The 17,178-nt window shown below is 38.7% G+C and overlaps 1 protein-coding gene across 1 annotated transcript in view; it reads left to right on the forward strand.

The window, feature by feature from the left end:
• Positions 1-17,178, forward strand: part of LOC131758452 (PDZ and LIM domain protein 5-like) — an 83,222-nt gene that overhangs the window by 54,360 nt on the left and 11,684 nt on the right. The window contains exon 7 of the mRNA XM_067036984.1: positions 7,698-7,872. Coding sequence (XP_066893085.1) covers positions 7,698-7,872 — 175 coding nt within the window. The remainder of the gene's footprint in view (positions 1-7,697; positions 7,873-17,178) is intronic.

The raw sequence follows: 17,178 nt of genomic DNA on the forward strand, positions 1-17,178 counted from the left end.
TTCCGTAGCATCCTCTAAAGATGATCAATGTGGTTATTTTAAATTCCAGGATCATTGTGAGTTCATGTTAACTTATTTGAAGTATTTCAATCCTTTGTAGTTATTATTATTATTAATGCTCAGGCTATCTCATCTGCTTCTTTAAGTCCATTTGATACAACTCTAGTTCTTTGATAGCATTCTTGCTTTCTGATTTGACAAGATATTCTGGACTTTCCATGTTCATTGTTTGTCCCAATCCTAGAATCAGCAGTTTCTCTAAGGAGTCTGGTTCCTTTCAGTGGGAAGACAATAATTCTGGTTCCAGAGTCATTCATTCTCTAAACAAAGATTTGTTAAGCAATATGCCCCAGGGACTGTTCTAGATGCTAGAGATACAGCAATGAACAAAATAGACAGTGTCCCTGTCCTCAAGGTGTGGAGAGAGAGAGATAAAAAGCAATAAGAAGAATATAAACTATGTTAGATGAGGATGATAAACCAGTTAAGGAGTATAGAGAATGCTGGTTTGGAGGGAGAGGGTTGCTGTTTTACGTAGGGTGATGAGAGAAAGCCACATTGGTAAAATGGCCTCTGAGCGGAGAACAGGAAGGAAATGAGGGAGCGAGCCATGCAAACAGCCGGGGAGAAGATTTCCAGAGAGACTAGAAACTACAAAGGCCCTGAATTAGAAGCATACTGGCCATTTAGAGAAACAGTACGGAGGACAGTGTGCCCTGTAGCTCGTGAGCAAGGGAAAATGGCAGATCGGGCCAGAGAGGTCGCAGGAGTCAGATTCTGCAGGACCTCTGCTTTTAGTTCTGAGTTAGAAGGGAGTTGTTGGAGGGTTTTTAGAAGAGGAGCAACGTGACCTGATTTAGTTTTTCCTGGCCTCTATGTCGTTGGAAAAGTAGAGCAAGATCTTTAGGCAGTCACTGCAATAAGCCAAGCAAGAGATAATGATGGCTTGAACTGGGACGTACTCTGGATGTGGTAAGAAGTCATCAGGTTATTTATCTCTCATATTGTCGTGGGCAGTGCATCTTTCAACACCAACTTGCTCTCCTGCTGAATGATACGTTCAGCAATTCAAAAGCACTACATCTAGTAAGAGTAACCTACCTTGGAAGACACTAGCGACATCTGTTTGTTTAGGGGGATATCATCCCCCAGCCCCTTGTGACTTATGTTAAGTTTTCAAGTAAGGTTTGATGTAACGTAGTGTTTTTTCACCTTATATATGCCAGGAATAAGAATATTTTACTGGTAGTTGAGTAATTTGACTTGAACCAGAGAGTTAACTGATGAATTTCATGCCTGTTCAGGGACAGCCTGGCCAGGTATTTAACGTATACATTATACTCTTTTTTTTTTTTTTTTTTTTTTTTACCAATATTGGTTTAGAGTTAACAGTTGTTTTTGAAAAAATATCATATAACCCACCTTATTCTTAACATCTATCTATCTATTTATTTATTTGCAGCATACGGGGATCTTAGTTCCCTGAGCAGGGATTGAACCCATGCTTCCTGCAGTGGAAGTGCGGAGTCAACCACTGGACTGCCAAGGCAGTCCCTAGCCCACCTTATTCTTAATATAGTTGGAAAATATCTGTTTTCAGAGAATTCACACATTGTACTACCTGGAATTCTACTGGTCTTAATCTTTGTTTTCTCTCTGGAAACTTTATGTATATAAACAAGAGCCTCTTAGTGAGCTCAGCTATATTTGAAGCACATAGTAAGTAATTAGATAATTTCTAATTCCTTATATGTTACATAGTCTTTTATACCATAATACTCTACAAATCCCCAGTAATATATTTGTGTGGCCCATTACTGAGAAGTTACTTGGATAAACTTGAAAATCACGTAGTTAGGGCCTTAAAATGGTTAGAAAAGAAAATTAAACCTCAGGATAAGATTGCTTAAAACTCGTGTTAACTAATTTGCTAAATGACGCAACCTTGAATCATCTGCTTGGGGAAAAATGCAGTTAAGGTCTTTCTAGAGTAAAGAGTCTTCACTTGTCTTTCCACGTGACGTACCACAAAACTTTCTCCAATCACAGGAGGTATGTGCTCTACTAAATTAATGAATATTACGTGGTTCAATTTTTAAAAATTCTTTCTCGCCAAGTTACAGTCTGTAGTCCAAAAGAAATGACCTTATTTCTTGGTAATAAATTCAATTTCATGGTTAATAAGTCAGTGGTCTGTTTGCTTTTTTAAAAAGTATTGCCCCTCAGAATTCTCAAATACATCACTATGACAAATATTTTAAAAACTAGCAACTCAACATATTGTGCGTTGGTTAAATTTTACCTGATTAATTTGACAACTTTACATATTAGATACTGAGAAAGTATTCTAGTGTGCTGCTAGGTTTCCCACTCATTTATATTAACTTATTTAATGATAATCTTTGTAATCTTAGGTTTGACTATCACGGTCATACAAACAAAAGCTGAGAATAAGTATGAATGTGTCATTCCAAGCCTTTAAGACTCATAAATAATCATTCTAAAGTTAATAAAAGGTATCTCACTAACACTGTTAGTTTGGAGAGTAGCTACTGGCCTTAAATTTCTCGATGAGTTTTATGATGCTGAAATATATTTAATACAAAAGAAAAAAAATTAACTTTTAAACATGGTCCCATTGGGATAGAGATCAGCCACGAAAGAAGCCTAATTTAATGGAAGATGTTCAAGATTAAGGTTAAAAAGGACAACTTGAGTCAAGAACTAACCTCCCCTTCATGTTCTCATTGTGACACTTTACTGACTTACTCATGATTCAGTCTGAATAAGTCCCTTAACTTTTTGTGACTTAGGTTCCTAGATTATGAAATCGGGCTAATTCAATGCTCCCATTTAATACCTCTGTTAGAACTTAAGAGAAAAATCTGGTTTTATTACAGATAAGTAGATGGAGGTCTTTAAACTGCTGTCTCTAAAGAGATGTATTTTTTTTTCCTGCATAAAATTTATTTTTATGGCAGGTTCAACATATTTGAAATATTTTGGCCTCTGTACTCCCCGTGGAAGACTGTTTTTGTCTGTGTGGTAGTGCAGTTTTATACAGAATTATAAAGGAAGCTGGGCTCAGTTTGTGGTACTTCCCCTTTTCCAAAACTTCACCTTCTTACACCTCCCTCTCCCCAATAAGCCAAGGCAGCAGAGGCCAGGGAGTGGGCACTTGACAGCTCAAAAGTTGCCCACTCCTGTGCTAGAGGAGTGAGAAATTCAAGCTGAAGAAATGAAACAGCACTTTATTCATAAGGGAAACTGTTCCTTGGAAATGTTCAGGGCTCGGTAATTAACAAGGCTTGTGTAGCTTCGGTGAGGGCCAATGCACCAGCAACACAGCAACAAAACGGAGGTGTGAGAATCTCTGTCTTATCCAAAGTGGTTGAAATGGGGCAGTAACAAAAAGCAAGGCTTGTCTTCCCAAGGAAGGGACAGCAGTGAGCTCAGAGCCTCTGTATCTGTGTTTAAGACACAGTCACATGTTTCATGTTTAAGAATGGCTTCTCATGTTAAATTAGTTCCCATGTACCTTCTCCTTGAGGCATGGGCCAGATGGATTCTGTCCCACTTTACAATGACTGATGGAGAATTACTACACTCTTTTATTGCTAAAAATGTCTCAGTGACTCAGTACTTTAGGGCTTATGCATAGATGTGATGAAATAAAGGCATATGGTAGATGAAAGGGTTTGACTCTCTTTGAGGTCTGATTTTCAGATTTTTCAATTGGTAACTTTCCCACTGTTTGAAATCCTGAACCTAATCCATATTTTAAAAATAGCTATCTCAATTGTGTTCTTTAAAAAGGCAAAATGAAAGTGATTCGGAACCTTTCCTTTTTCATTTACTTGATTAAATATTAATTTTTTTGCCTTCTATTTTTGAGGCAGTTTTCTGGTAATGAGTAGAAAGAAGTTAATAGAAGGAAGCTGTCATTTTACAGAGTTTATCATTGACTTAGGAAGGAAAAATATTACAGGATATTGATAAATAGCAAATATATTACATAGGTGGAGGTGTTAAAGATGTTAAGAGGGACACGAGAACACTTCTGACTGCAGGGAATACTGGGGAAGAAGATGGGATTCCCATGAGCCTTACAGAATGGGAAATCCATGGGTAGCCACGGAGGAAGGGACATTTCATCGACTTGCATCATAGAAGCGGGGCCCGTCACGGCATGTCCAGGGGGCAGTGAGCAGACGATAGCATAGCGTTTAAGAGCACAGACTCTGGAGCCGGACTGCCTGCCTTTAGCGTTGCCCTTAATTTGCTGTGTGACCTTGGGCCGCTTTCTTAACCTCTCTTTGCCTCAGCTAGAGTAAAAATGTGGGACTAATCGTGCCGAAATCATAAGGCTGTTGTAAGGATTTGAGAATAGTGCCTTCAAATAGGGACGGCACAAGTTAAATGGTAAATAAAGATCACCGAGTTAGACGATATTGGCAGGGATGCGGGTGAACATAAAAAACAAGGTTGTAAAGAAGATTGGCGTGAGCTCATGCAGGGACTGGACTGTCAGGAATGCATAGAGTTTGCAGGGAAGAGTTAGGGAAGCTTTATAAGCAAGAAAATATGATCAGAGTAGTGTATTTGGAAAAATAACCCAGCAGAATAGGCTGAAAAAGAGACTGAAGACAGAGAGACTGGTTAAGAGACTTGTAACTGTCCAGACTTGAAGGATTCAAGACCAGGACTCAAATGCTAGAGCATGGGTTTGGATTAAGGGACAGACCTTGGAAACATTTCCAAGGGAACAGTTCTTAGGATCTGGCGGCTGACAGGGACGGAGGAGCCAGAGGGCCATGGCTGAGTAAGTGGGAGAATGCAGACATACAGGAATAGTGAGAATGAGCTGGTAATGTGCACAAGCAGATGAAATCCATGTTGCCTGTCTTGAATTTAAAGATAAGAACAAGATTTGTGGCAGTGAAAAGGCGTATCTGCATTTCTCCAAGAGCAGTCAGGCCTGGATCTAGAAATCGAAGGAGCATTGTGCTATGCAAGCCAGTGAGGGAATTAAGACGAGAGCAGACAAAGCAAACATTACAGTAAGTTCCTTTTGCATTTCTGTAAGAGAAAGTGTGAGTCTAAGAGAGTGAAAACGTGTTCCTAATCCAGTTGACTCACTTGAAACATGGGCACTAGTCGAGCTCCCTGGCCTGTAAAGTGCCATTTCACAGCTCAAGTGCCAAGCAGAGCGCTGGAGGAGATGTGCTAGGTGTTTGTAAATGCAGGGTTTGTGGGTCTGCAGTTGCACGTCATTGCAAACAGGCTTTATTCTCGTGAGGGAGAAATAGCCTTTCAAGTATGCTAATTAACCTTATCCAGTTCTGCCCGCGCCTTTAATGTGAATCCTGTCAGCACACACGCACGCGCACACAACCACACACACATACATACACACACAATTTATATTATTTATATGCTTTTCTTAAAAGTTGTTCCTTTTCAACCATTAGAATATGTGCCTTTCCTCTTCCACTACACTTTAATTACCTGTGGGTAAGGAGCAGATCTGTTGGTTTTAATCCTTCACAGTTTTTGCTGTTGTTCATTTATGTATTGATTCCACTTTATTCATTCATTCATCCATTCATTTATTCATTCCAGACACTGTATTATTTGCTATGGTGAAGAATAAGACATGGTTCCTGCCCTCAGGGAGCTTACTTTCTAGTTGGGGAAGAAAAGACACAAATATATGTAGTAGAGGCAATAATCTAGTCATTCGGAAAATGACAGGAACATGGGAAAAAGACTTTAATCTGGATTATGTGGAAGGGGAAGAGGGGAGAGATAGTTCAGGGAGGAGCTGTGGAGCAGTTGACTTCTGGGCTGCATCTTTTTTTTTTTTTTTAACATCTTTATTGGAGTGTAATTGCTTTACAGTGGTGTGTTAGTTCCTGCTGTATAACAAAGTGAATCAGCTATACATATACATATATCCCCATATCTCCTCCCTCTTGCGTCTCCCTCCCTCCCACCCTATCCCACCCCTCTAGGTGGTCACAGAGCACCGAGCTGATCTCCCTGTGCTATGCGGCTGCTATCTGTTTTACATTTGGTAGTGTATATATGTCCATGCCACTCTCTCACTTCGTCCCAGCTTACCCTTCCCCCTCCCCGTGTCCTCAAGTCCATTCTCTATGGCTGTGTCTTTATTCCTGTCCTGTCCCTACGTTCTTCAGAACCTTTTATTTTTTTAGAATCCACATATATATGTTAGCATACGGTATTTTTCTCTTTCTCTGACTCACTTCACTCTGTATGACGGACTCTAGGTCCATCCACCTCACTACAAATAAATCAATTTCGTTTCTTTTTATGGCTGAGTAATATTCCATTGTATATATGTGCCACATCTTCCTTATCCATTCATATGTCGATGGACACTTAGCTTGCTTGCTTCCACGTCCTGGCTATTGTAAACAGATCTGCAATGAACATCGTGGTACATGACTCTTTCTGAATTATGATTTTCTCAGGGTATATGCCCAGTAGTGGGACTGCTGGGTCGTATGGTAGTTCTATTTGTACTTTTTTAAGGAACCTCCACACTGTTCTCCACAGTGGCTGTATCAATTTACATTCCCACCAGCAGTGCAAGAGGGCTCCCTTTTCTCCACACCCTCTCCAGCACTGATTGTCGAGAAATGCAAATCAAAACTACAATGAGGCATCAGCTCACACCAGTCAGCCTGGGCTGCATCTTAATGAGTGGTGGTTACTAGGTGAATCGGAAGAATGGTAGAGCAGTGAGGTGAGGACAGGCTGTGACTAGATAGACCCATTCACAGGGGAAAAGAGGCACTTTCGTATTCACTGTAGCATAAAGAGAAAGGCAGAGGGAGGTGACAGGTGAGGCTGGGCGGCGGGCAGAGACCACTGGAGGGACGTGTATGTGGTGCTTAGAAGACTGGACCACACTCAGTGGTCAGAGAAGAGTGAGATCCTTGAAATGGTTTATGCAGAGCTGTGACCAGATAAGAATTCCGTCCTCGGGGGCCGTGGGGGTGTGGATTTAAGGAGGGCAAGGCATTTGGTGGTTAGTCAGGTGGGGGACTTTGAGGACATAAACCAGGACAGTATTGTAGGAATGGAGGCGAGGGGGCAAAATCAAGAACCATTTGTGATCTAAAGTCAGCAGGACCCATTATAAGAGGAGGGAGAGGAAGGCCCTAGGATGATTCTTACGTATGTGCCTTATATGAGCGGGTGACCGATTTCACAGTCTACTTAGGCAGTACAGGAAGAGACAGAAAATATAGGGAGTTCATTTTTGCTTTTTTCTTCAACACATTGAAATCTTTAATGTGCTATGATAGATTTTGAGTTCAATCGAATTAATGGTTAGCAGAGCTGTCTGGATGACTAGAAATATTTCAACATCAATATGCAACATTAACCGTGTCTCCTCTTGGAAGCAGAGGTGACTCTGCTTTTCCTACAAAACTCTCTGCATTCATGTGTCATAACTCTTTCACTGGGTTGTAATCCTTGAACGTTTCTTTTTTAACTCTGTACTCTCAGACCAGTGTTTGGTCCGTCTCCCCTCCATGAGTGTGAGTGCATGTGTGAAGAAGTGAGTGGATAGATTGTTTTTTAAAGTAACGTTACGATTTGCTTATTAGGAAAAGGTTATGTTCGGCGTGTTGTCCTTCTGATTCTTCTGTTTTAACTCCTAGCACCTTCTACTGGCAGAGTCGCGAGCAGTGGGACGTCCACAGGGGCGGCGGCATTGCCCAGCTCCGCCGAAAGGCAGCCCCAGCCCAGTGATGAGGACACTTTGGTGCAAAGGGCCGAGCACATTCCCGCGGGGAAACGAACTCCGATGTGTGCCCGCTGCAACCAGGTCATCAGGTTGGTTATTGGATTTTACATTTTTCTTCAAAGGACTTAATACCAATATGGATTTTCTTTTAATATTCTGAAAGATTCGAAATTTTATTAGTGAAAATATTCTTGCTGTATTTCTATGTAATAGTATTGAAGTAGACACATATGAATACACATACATTTGTTAGAATCTCTTTTAATAAAAAGTAATTCTGGGCTCTGTGATAATAAAACTAAAAATACCAATTTAGTCAGTTATTAATTCCTATCAGAACTAAGGGAAAATAATGATTAATGTGGCTTTTCAGAGAAATATTAAGACTCGAAGGGACCCCAAAGAACTTCATTATTTCACAAATTATAAAAGTGAGGACTTTCGTTTAGATGAAAAATAACTAATGATGTAAAATAAAGAACTTTGAGTCCTTGAGAAGAGAAGATTGGATTTTCAAATACCTAAGCTCTAAAAGATATAATTACCTTCAGATCTATTCATAAATGCTTTACATTTTCGATTAGGTCATAATCTGCTTCTTTAAAATACTTTTTATCCCAATCTATTTTATTGTTTCTTTAATTCCGATAAGCAGGAAAGGCTAAAAGTAAGCTCTTAAGTGACTGTATTACACTGGCACTTATAAACTTCAGCGTTTCTGAACAAGTGACTTTTAAAATGTTATGAGGGGGCTTCCCTGGTGGCGCAGTGGTTGAGAATCCGCCTGCCGATGCAGGAGACACGGGTTCGTGCCCCGGTCCGGGAAGATCCCACGTGCCGCGGAGCGGCTGGGCCCGTGAGCCATGGCCGCTGAGCCTGCGCGTCCGGAGCCTGTGCTCCGCAACGGGAGAGGCCACAACAGTGAGAGGCCCGCATACCGCAAAAAAAATAAAAAATAAAAAAAATTAAAAAAATAAAAAATGTTATGAGGTTTGGGTGTGAATGTTAATGCAGGGATCCCACCAGAGGACCTGTTGCCTCTGTGAGTTGTCTTGTTGGCAGTAACAGACGATTACTTGAAATGACTGCTCAAGCTCTGTCCTCATTTAAAATTTACCCTGTTTTGTAATAGTTGAAACAACAGCGCCTCTAAAGCTGAAAAAGGTTAAGACTTACTTGCATTTTCCCCTCCTCTCTTACATAATTATTGCTTAGGATAATGTTTCTAGTTACTACTTAAAATGGAGCACAGGGAGTCTCACTATCTCATTTAAGAACCAAATATAAAATATTCTTCTCCTTAATTCACTATTAAATAATAAATGTGTCGGGCTTCCCTGGTGGCGCAGTGGTTGAGAATCCTACTGCCGATACAGGGGACACGAGTTCGTGCCCCGGTCTGGGAAGATCCCACGTGCCGCGGAGCGGCTGGGCCCGTGAGCCGTGGCCGCTGAGCCTGCGCGTCCGGAGCCTGTGCTCCGCAACGGGAGAGGCCGCAACAGTGAGAAGCCCGCGTACCGCAAAAAAAAAAAAAAAAAAAGTGTCAAGAACACAGCACAGAGTACATGATTTTTTGAAAAATAGCTTTTGCCTTTTAAAGGTAGTCTGTGTTCATTGTGACATTTCCAAAATATAGAAAAACAGAAAGCAAAAATAAAACTTGATACATAATTCCACATCCCAAGGTAACCACTATTAGTCTTTTAGTTCACACTTTTAAAACACACACACATAAGGACAGATGTTGTTTTACAGAAATGAAATCATGATATTTTGTAAGCTGTTATTTTTCCCTAGTTTGTATTTTCCACAGTGAGTACGTGCTGTATAGGAATTAGCCAAGCAGAGGAGTAATGATGGTTACGGGGAGAAGGAGATAATCATTAGAGGTTTCCAAAATCTAGCACAGTACCCGACACGCAAAAGGCATTCGGTGAATGTCTGACCTGAACAGATCATACATGCCTCTAGACCCCCTCATCCTTCAGGTCATAGTATCAATTTGGTTAGAGACATTTTTTAAAAAGTACTACTATAGGGTCTTAACAGAAATATTTAAACTATTATAGAATCTAGTGTGGTACTGCTTTGTCTCAATAAAGCAATGTTTTTAATTATTAACTCTATATAGGGTTATGTTTTTAAGGTTAATATTAATAAAAATAAGTTTTGACTTGTAACATTGTTTCTGTAAGTTATGGTACTTTGGTTACGTAGACTGGTACATGGGGATACTATAGTCTGGAGAAAAACACCCTTTATGGAGACAGGAGTCACTGCTGTTTGTGTCCTGTTGTAATAAGCAAGTGATTACTGGATGGATTAACAAAATGTCAAACCGTATCAGTTTCTGACTCGTTGTCTGATTATAAAATTCTGTGATATCCTACTATCACCGCTGCCAGCACATCTGAAAAACTTAGTATGGAGAGTATATGAAGATCAAAATAGAAATTACATTACCCACCCCTAACTGCCATGGTTTCAGTTTTTAATGCTAGCCTAGGATATAATTTTAATGCGCAGTCTTCTGCCAAGTAAAATAAATATTATGTTAAAAATATGAATGGCCACCACCTATTGCCCCCTCATCTGTTAAATTTTATACTACTCTGGATTATCTCGGCACTGTTCTCAGTTAAGCATTAGAGCGTCATTTACTGGGGAAGTTAACAGGAACAGGTATTAGCTCATGTCAAGATCCTATAACAGTAATTAACATAGCACATTTGCTTGGTGCTCAAATGCTAAAGCAGCTTGAATAGTTTGTGGTCAGTTCAGAGAGCCAGTCAAAGCATAATTCTAGTTCTTGGCCTCAGTGTCAGTATCACTTACCAAAGCAAGGAGGCGTTAGGTCAAGTGACATTCTCTTGGACACCTGTTTTAAAAACAAGCTGCAGTTGTAGGCTTGATACTTTCAGTGTAGAATATTGTAACCTGGCAGAACCTGAGAAGTTTAAGATTATTTTATAATTTATATTGTTGTTTTGTTTTCTGCAGTGTAATTTACATTATTTGTTTATATTTTATATTGTTTTATATTTATTTTCTAAATGTTTCAAATTTTCAAAAATATTTTTTCAGTAAAGGCAAACAAACTAAGGCAAATTTTATGTTTTATTTTATTTTATTTTTTTTTAGAAAAGTTCATTGTTTTTGGAAAATCTCAGAAACCTGGATCACTGAATGTTAGTACTGAACTGATTATCTCTTATTGAACATATTTTTAGCTTATAACTCCATAGATCATTTTATTTTCATCTAATGTTTATAATTCTTTGGTTTATTTGAATCTTGAAAAGATTATGGATGTTTTGCCTAAATTGTATTATTTAGGCAATACTTTGATTAGTTAGTTGCCTTTTACAGATGGATAGAACGTTACATTTTAGGAAATTCTACTGAAGCTCTGATTAAATTACTCTAGAACATTTCCAATCCATTTATGATAGAAGTACCATTTCTTCGATTCATACTCATGAACAGATTGACTGTTTGGAGTGCTGATATAATAGGGAAACAGAAAATCAGGCTACTAATATAGCCAAAGCCATATTTAGTTTCTCTGGTAGACTGGGCTTATGAAAACACTAGCTTATTTCTGAACTGTTACATCTAGTGGCATTAAAATCCACTTGTATGAACATGAAGTTAAATGGACCATTCACATTTCGCTTCTTAGCATTTTGGTGAAAGGAGTCAGGGATTCATGGTGCTTGATTTCTTCTTTGGTATGAAATGCTTAAAAAAAGAAAATAGCCATAATGCTATTATCCTGTCTTTGCCTACAGTCCAGCACCAGAGCAATCACATTCAGACAACTCATTGTTTATTCCAGTGACAGAGAAAATTTTAACATTATTGATTTATTTCCTGCTCACTTATTTTCAGACTTTTCTCATAAGGAGGGCCATCTCAGTCACCCCAGGAAGAAGCGAGCGGAATTTTTTGCCTGTCTTACCACCCAGTTCTATCTCTGAGCACTCCGTCATTAATAGGCTTTATTTATTTTCCCTTCTGCTTAAGATTTTACTTGAAAATAAAAGGCTTCTTGGCTTAACGTGTTAGCCCTTCCATTTAAAGAAACAACCAAAGACACAGGCCAAGATTTCAGATCTACTGTCGTGGAAAATGGGAAAGAACAAATGTTCAGCATCTATATGATGTAATATTATGGTGCCATTAAGATGCTGTTTTTGGATAATAATTGTTTAATGTGTTCTTAGCATATGCCAAATACTGTGTTAAGAATTTTAACTGAATTCTCATTAAATTCTTATAACCTTGTAAGACAGTTATTATAATTGCCTAGTTTCACAGATGAGAAAACTGAGGCACAGAAAAGTTACATGTTTGCTGAAGTTACCTAGATAGTAAATGGTAAAACCTGCATTTGAGCTCAGATCTAACTTTAAATTATATTCATGCTTTTAACTTCCACCACTTAGGAAAAAGTTATAGTATTAAGATAAAAAAAGAACTATAGAACTCTAAATAAAATATGATTCTAACTTTGTGTAAAGAAAATACATCCCAAGATATATAGATATATAAAATATATATAAATATTGTGACTATATATACATGTAATCATATATACTACTATATTAAATCAGGAAAAAAAACAGCTTAAGCAGACCTCTCATAACTTGAGTGTGGCAAGAGGCTCTTCTTCATAATGTTCCAGTGGGTACGTGAGAACGGAGAAAGTAATAGATAGGCCGAACAGTTACAGGTTCCTTCCTCCCCACCAAATGACTTTGTACCCCGTGTATGCATTCCTAGACTCATAGAGATGACTGAGGGGGTGAGAGGTTTACTTTTCCAGTTTCTCGTCTAACTATAGACGAGACTATAGGATGACTGTATTTCTATTTCTCGTAGAAATATAGCCATCCTATAAGCAGTGCTCATTGAGTATTTTATGTGCCACCTCCTTTAAATACCAGTGATACAGAAATCAAAGACATACTTACTCCCTTCCCTTAAGGAAGTTACTGTTACGGACTGAACTGTGTCCCCCCCCCAAAATTCATATGTTGAAATCCTAACCCCCAATATCTCACTGTAACTGTATCTGGCGATAGGGTCCTTAAGAGGTAGAGTGAGGTCATTAGGATGGGCTCTAATCCAGTATGACAGGTGTCCTTTGAAGAAGAGATTAGGACACACACACATACAGAGGGAAGACCAGGTGAAGGTGACCATCTACAAGCCAAAGAGAGAGGCCTTAGAAGAGTTTAACCCTGCCAACATCTTGGTCTTAGACTTCTAACCTCCAAAACTGTGAAAAGGTTAATTCCTGTTGTTTAAGCCATCCCATCTGGGGCACTTTGTTAAGGCAGTTCTAGCAAATTAATACTGTTACACTCTGGTGAAAAATACAGACAAGCAAATCAACAGCCATATCAATGTGGTAAGTCTAATAAAGATACGTCCAGAATCCTGTTGGTGCAAAGAGGAGAGATGGGGGTTATCTAGCCTCAACAGCCAATTACTTTTATCTGAAAGAAATTGCAAGCAATAGAGTTCAGTAGTCTACTCATAAAATGATACTTTTATACAACAAATATCCATCAAAAGCTTATAAAGTATTAGATAATGCTAAGGTGGGTAATCGTATTGCAATACATAAACGTATCAAACCAACACATTGTACGCCTTACATTTACACAGTGTTATATGTCAATTACATCTCCATTTTTTAAAATATATTAAAAAAAGAAGACTTAAGTGCCAGTTGCCATACTAGCAGCATAGTATATAAATGTTAAGAGGCAGTCCCTGATTTCATGTATTTTATCATCTGATAAGGAAGCCAGAGACCTGACATAGGTAACCATAATGCAGTAATATAAGTGTCATGAGGAGTACATAGTACCCTGGTAATATAAGTAACATATATGTACTGCCCTTATAGCCATAGTAAGGAGTCCTGAATCATGGTACTGAGGAAAAGCCGTGAGATATCTATAGGGCTCTAAATTGTCATAGTTGTAAAGTTCAAACTTGCCTCAGGAAAATCTTTAATAATGGGAATTCATTTTGGTGATTTCAATACTTATATACATATGGACCTGGTATACAATATGTCACATCTTCTGCTTTAGTGATCCCTGTAGCCAACTATCAGATTCCATATTTATTTTTGAGCATGTGAGTAATTTTTTATGTGGCTTTGTTTTTAACTTTTGTTAATTAACTTATTTTGATTTTTTTTTAACTTTCTTTTTTTGTTTTTAACTTCTTTTGATGCAGTTAACTTTTGGTTAAATAAAAACTTTTAATCTGTAGTGGCTGGGCCCTGGAGGATTCTAGCTTTCCAGTTCATGACCCACATCATCTCAAAGAAGTTGGCTAACTTCTCTGATGTCTTCTCCATCTATTTATAGAGTTAAGTTCTATCAGTGAGGGTTACTGTTAAGAATTAAATAACAAAGGGAAGCAAGACTTTGAATCAACAGTGCTGTATGTTACCTTTGAAAGTTGAGAGAGTAAATCCTAAGAGTTCTCATCACCAGGAAAAATATTTTTTCTATTTCTTTAATTTTGTATCTGTATGTGAATGGTGGATGTTCAATAAACCTATTGTGGTGCAAAAAAAAAAAAAAAAAGAAGAAGAAGAAGAAGAAGTAAGCATTTGATTTTCAACCTAAATCCCTATCAGCTGTCCCTGTTGAAATTTGCAGTTCTTTTCACCTTTCTGACTAAGCTGTTCTTTTTCTCGGAATTATTCCCTTAGCATCCTTCCCTACCTTTCCTTCCATTATTAATAATTTTGGGGGGGGCATCAGTCTCACAGAAGATGAACAGGGTGAAAGTTCCACGCCATAGCTCTTCTCTCTCGGCCAATCAGCGCTTCAGCTCTCCCCTTCCTTCACTTGTCGGTCAGCGGGGATTTCGGGAGGTTCGTGGGTGCAGAGGGCTCTGAGAGGGAAGTGAATGCTTCTTTCCACTGGGCAGTTATTCAAGCCTGCCGTTCCGGTTCCCAGACGGAAACCCAATCCGACCTGGGAGAAGAGGACCGTATTCTGTTAATCCTGTGTTAATGAATTTGTTAAATTAGTCTCTGCTGACACAGACAAGACAGGACTCTGTTATATGTGAGATTTTATTGTTTATACATAACTTCAGTGGCATTGATGGGGCAGCTGCTCTTTGAGTTCAGCGGAGGAGTATCTGCACAGAGCCTGTTTATGTAAGAAAGGAGGTCTGGCAGGAGCACAGGACACTGTCAACTCACTTTTTAAAGGTGTAGAGGGAGTTTCTTTACTGTCGTTAAGATTGTTCACTATTCAGATTTGATAAAGAAACTTAAGTAAATACCTTAAAATACCCTTTCAGTGGGTTATTTATTGATTGATTTATAGTGGACTCTATCCCAGAGAGCTTTCAAAAAGACTTTTTAAGAATATGTGAAATGTAAGAAAACCTTCTAAATTACAAAAGGGAGCAAAAGAAGAAAGAAAATCATGGATGGGACTATTAAAAATGAAGACTGGAGAAAAATTTGTCATTGTGTCTGGACAGTAATGACATATATACTTTGCCTATGGTTAGACTGAATTTGGCTGTAAGCCTTCTAGCAACTGACAAAAAAAAGAAAATGAATTTTGCAAATTACTGCTCAGTGAGATAAAAAAAATAAAATCTCTTGCTCAGAAAAAGCAAAACCGTTCTTGTTACAAAAACCTGAAAAGAACTTCTCCAAGGAATCCACGTAAAAATGGCCATGCGTGACCTAACAAACAGCACTCTCAACAGGAACTTCCAGGAAGAGCAGGGGTGGATTTCGTGGAGCTGTTTCCTTTCACACGTGTCAGTGCAGACTGACGGTGTCACGCTTAGCACCCATCATTAAAGGAATTATCCTGTGGGACGACGGGTGAGGCCCGGTCTGCTCCGATTCACAGAACAGCGTTCTCTGAGTTGATCTCAACACATATTTTAGAAAGTCTAGAAAATGCAATCAGCTGTTCTTAAATGTCTTTTTCTTTTTTTTCTCAGATGAAGTTTGTTAAACATTTGGTAGCACTGCTGGGCGTGCTTCAGGAGGAAAACTCTTTCTTCCAAGTGCTGCTAACACTTATGCTTTAACAGAAAGTGGAAATTGAGATTGGATTGACTTCTTTTGCAAACTGAGAAGCCAATAAGGATACTGGCCTCAGGGGCTACCCACCCTTCTGGATGAGCTGAAGATGTGCGCTGATAAATTCACCCTAGTAAATAGTTTGGAATCTGCTTTAATGTCCAGGCAAATCATAGCATAAAACCCTAAAGTTCTACCATACTCTAAATTTACACAGTAAATTTAGCCTGGCAGATTTTTCAGGCACACAGAACGAGATATCGACCTGGTGGAAAAGCTAAGTGCTCTCCTAAAACTTTGTCTGGCTTTGAGCATTGTGACTCTTTGGCTTATCTTTGAAGGTAAACTACTTGCCAGGTATATACGGAGAAAAGGAAATGAAGTCTTGAGTAGGACTGTTGTTTATAAACCAGTTACAAGTTGAGGGACAGCCTACCAAAAGCAACATATTTGGTTACAGAATAAGTGATCTGTAGCCCTTTTTTTTTCCTGGCAGGAATTAGTTAACAAAGGCATTCCTTGTTAGTGGTAACAAAAATGGTACCTTGAAGTTTAACAATAATAATAATAATAATAAACTACTTTTCTCCAGTGTTAAGAGAGTTGCATGCACTAGCTTATACAAAATGGCGTCATATTAGTAATAAGAAACAAGTTAACAAAAATTAGGTAAAAAATACCCTCTTATCCCCACAGAACACATTTTAATCATTCATCAAGGGCCTTTCTACTTACCTGACTCTTGCAGAATTAGGTGCTGGTTCTGAGAAGACGACAGTGTATTTGCAAAGAATTTCCCAATGGAAGATAGTTACTGAATACCAAGGTTTCTGTTATTGTCAAAGGCTAAAAAATGTTTCGACTTTGTGATGCTTGTTACTGTGGCTTTTCCCACTAATAGCCTATCTAAAAGTCAGATATCCTATGCTTACCAAGAATTAGTTACCCTGCAGTTACTCAGTGGTGATAATTGATGGTAGTGTGATCAGAGACAGAATATCATTTGACTAGAGCAGTGTAATAGAAATCAGGAAATTCAGCTTCTGGCCTTCATTCAATCAGTGATTTTATGATATATGTCATACCTTGTGAACATTCTGTATCACAGCTTCTCCATCTGTTAAACTGGGTTCATAATAACTGCCCTGGTCTGTCTCACAGGAATGTTGCATGGACAAATTAGATAAGTGTAAAAGTGCCTCGGAGGTAAAGCCACTCTATGAATAAAAATTAGTGTGATGTAGCTACTGAAAAGTATGTTGCAGAGGCTAGAAAGGTTCATGTCCGCAGGCTTCATGACTAGATA

The sequence above is a fragment of the Kogia breviceps genome, chromosome 6 (genome assembly GCF_026419965.1).
Source record: "Kogia breviceps isolate mKogBre1 chromosome 6, mKogBre1 haplotype 1, whole genome shotgun sequence".
Classification (NCBI taxonomy): domain Eukaryota; kingdom Metazoa; phylum Chordata; class Mammalia; order Artiodactyla; family Physeteridae; genus Kogia; species Kogia breviceps.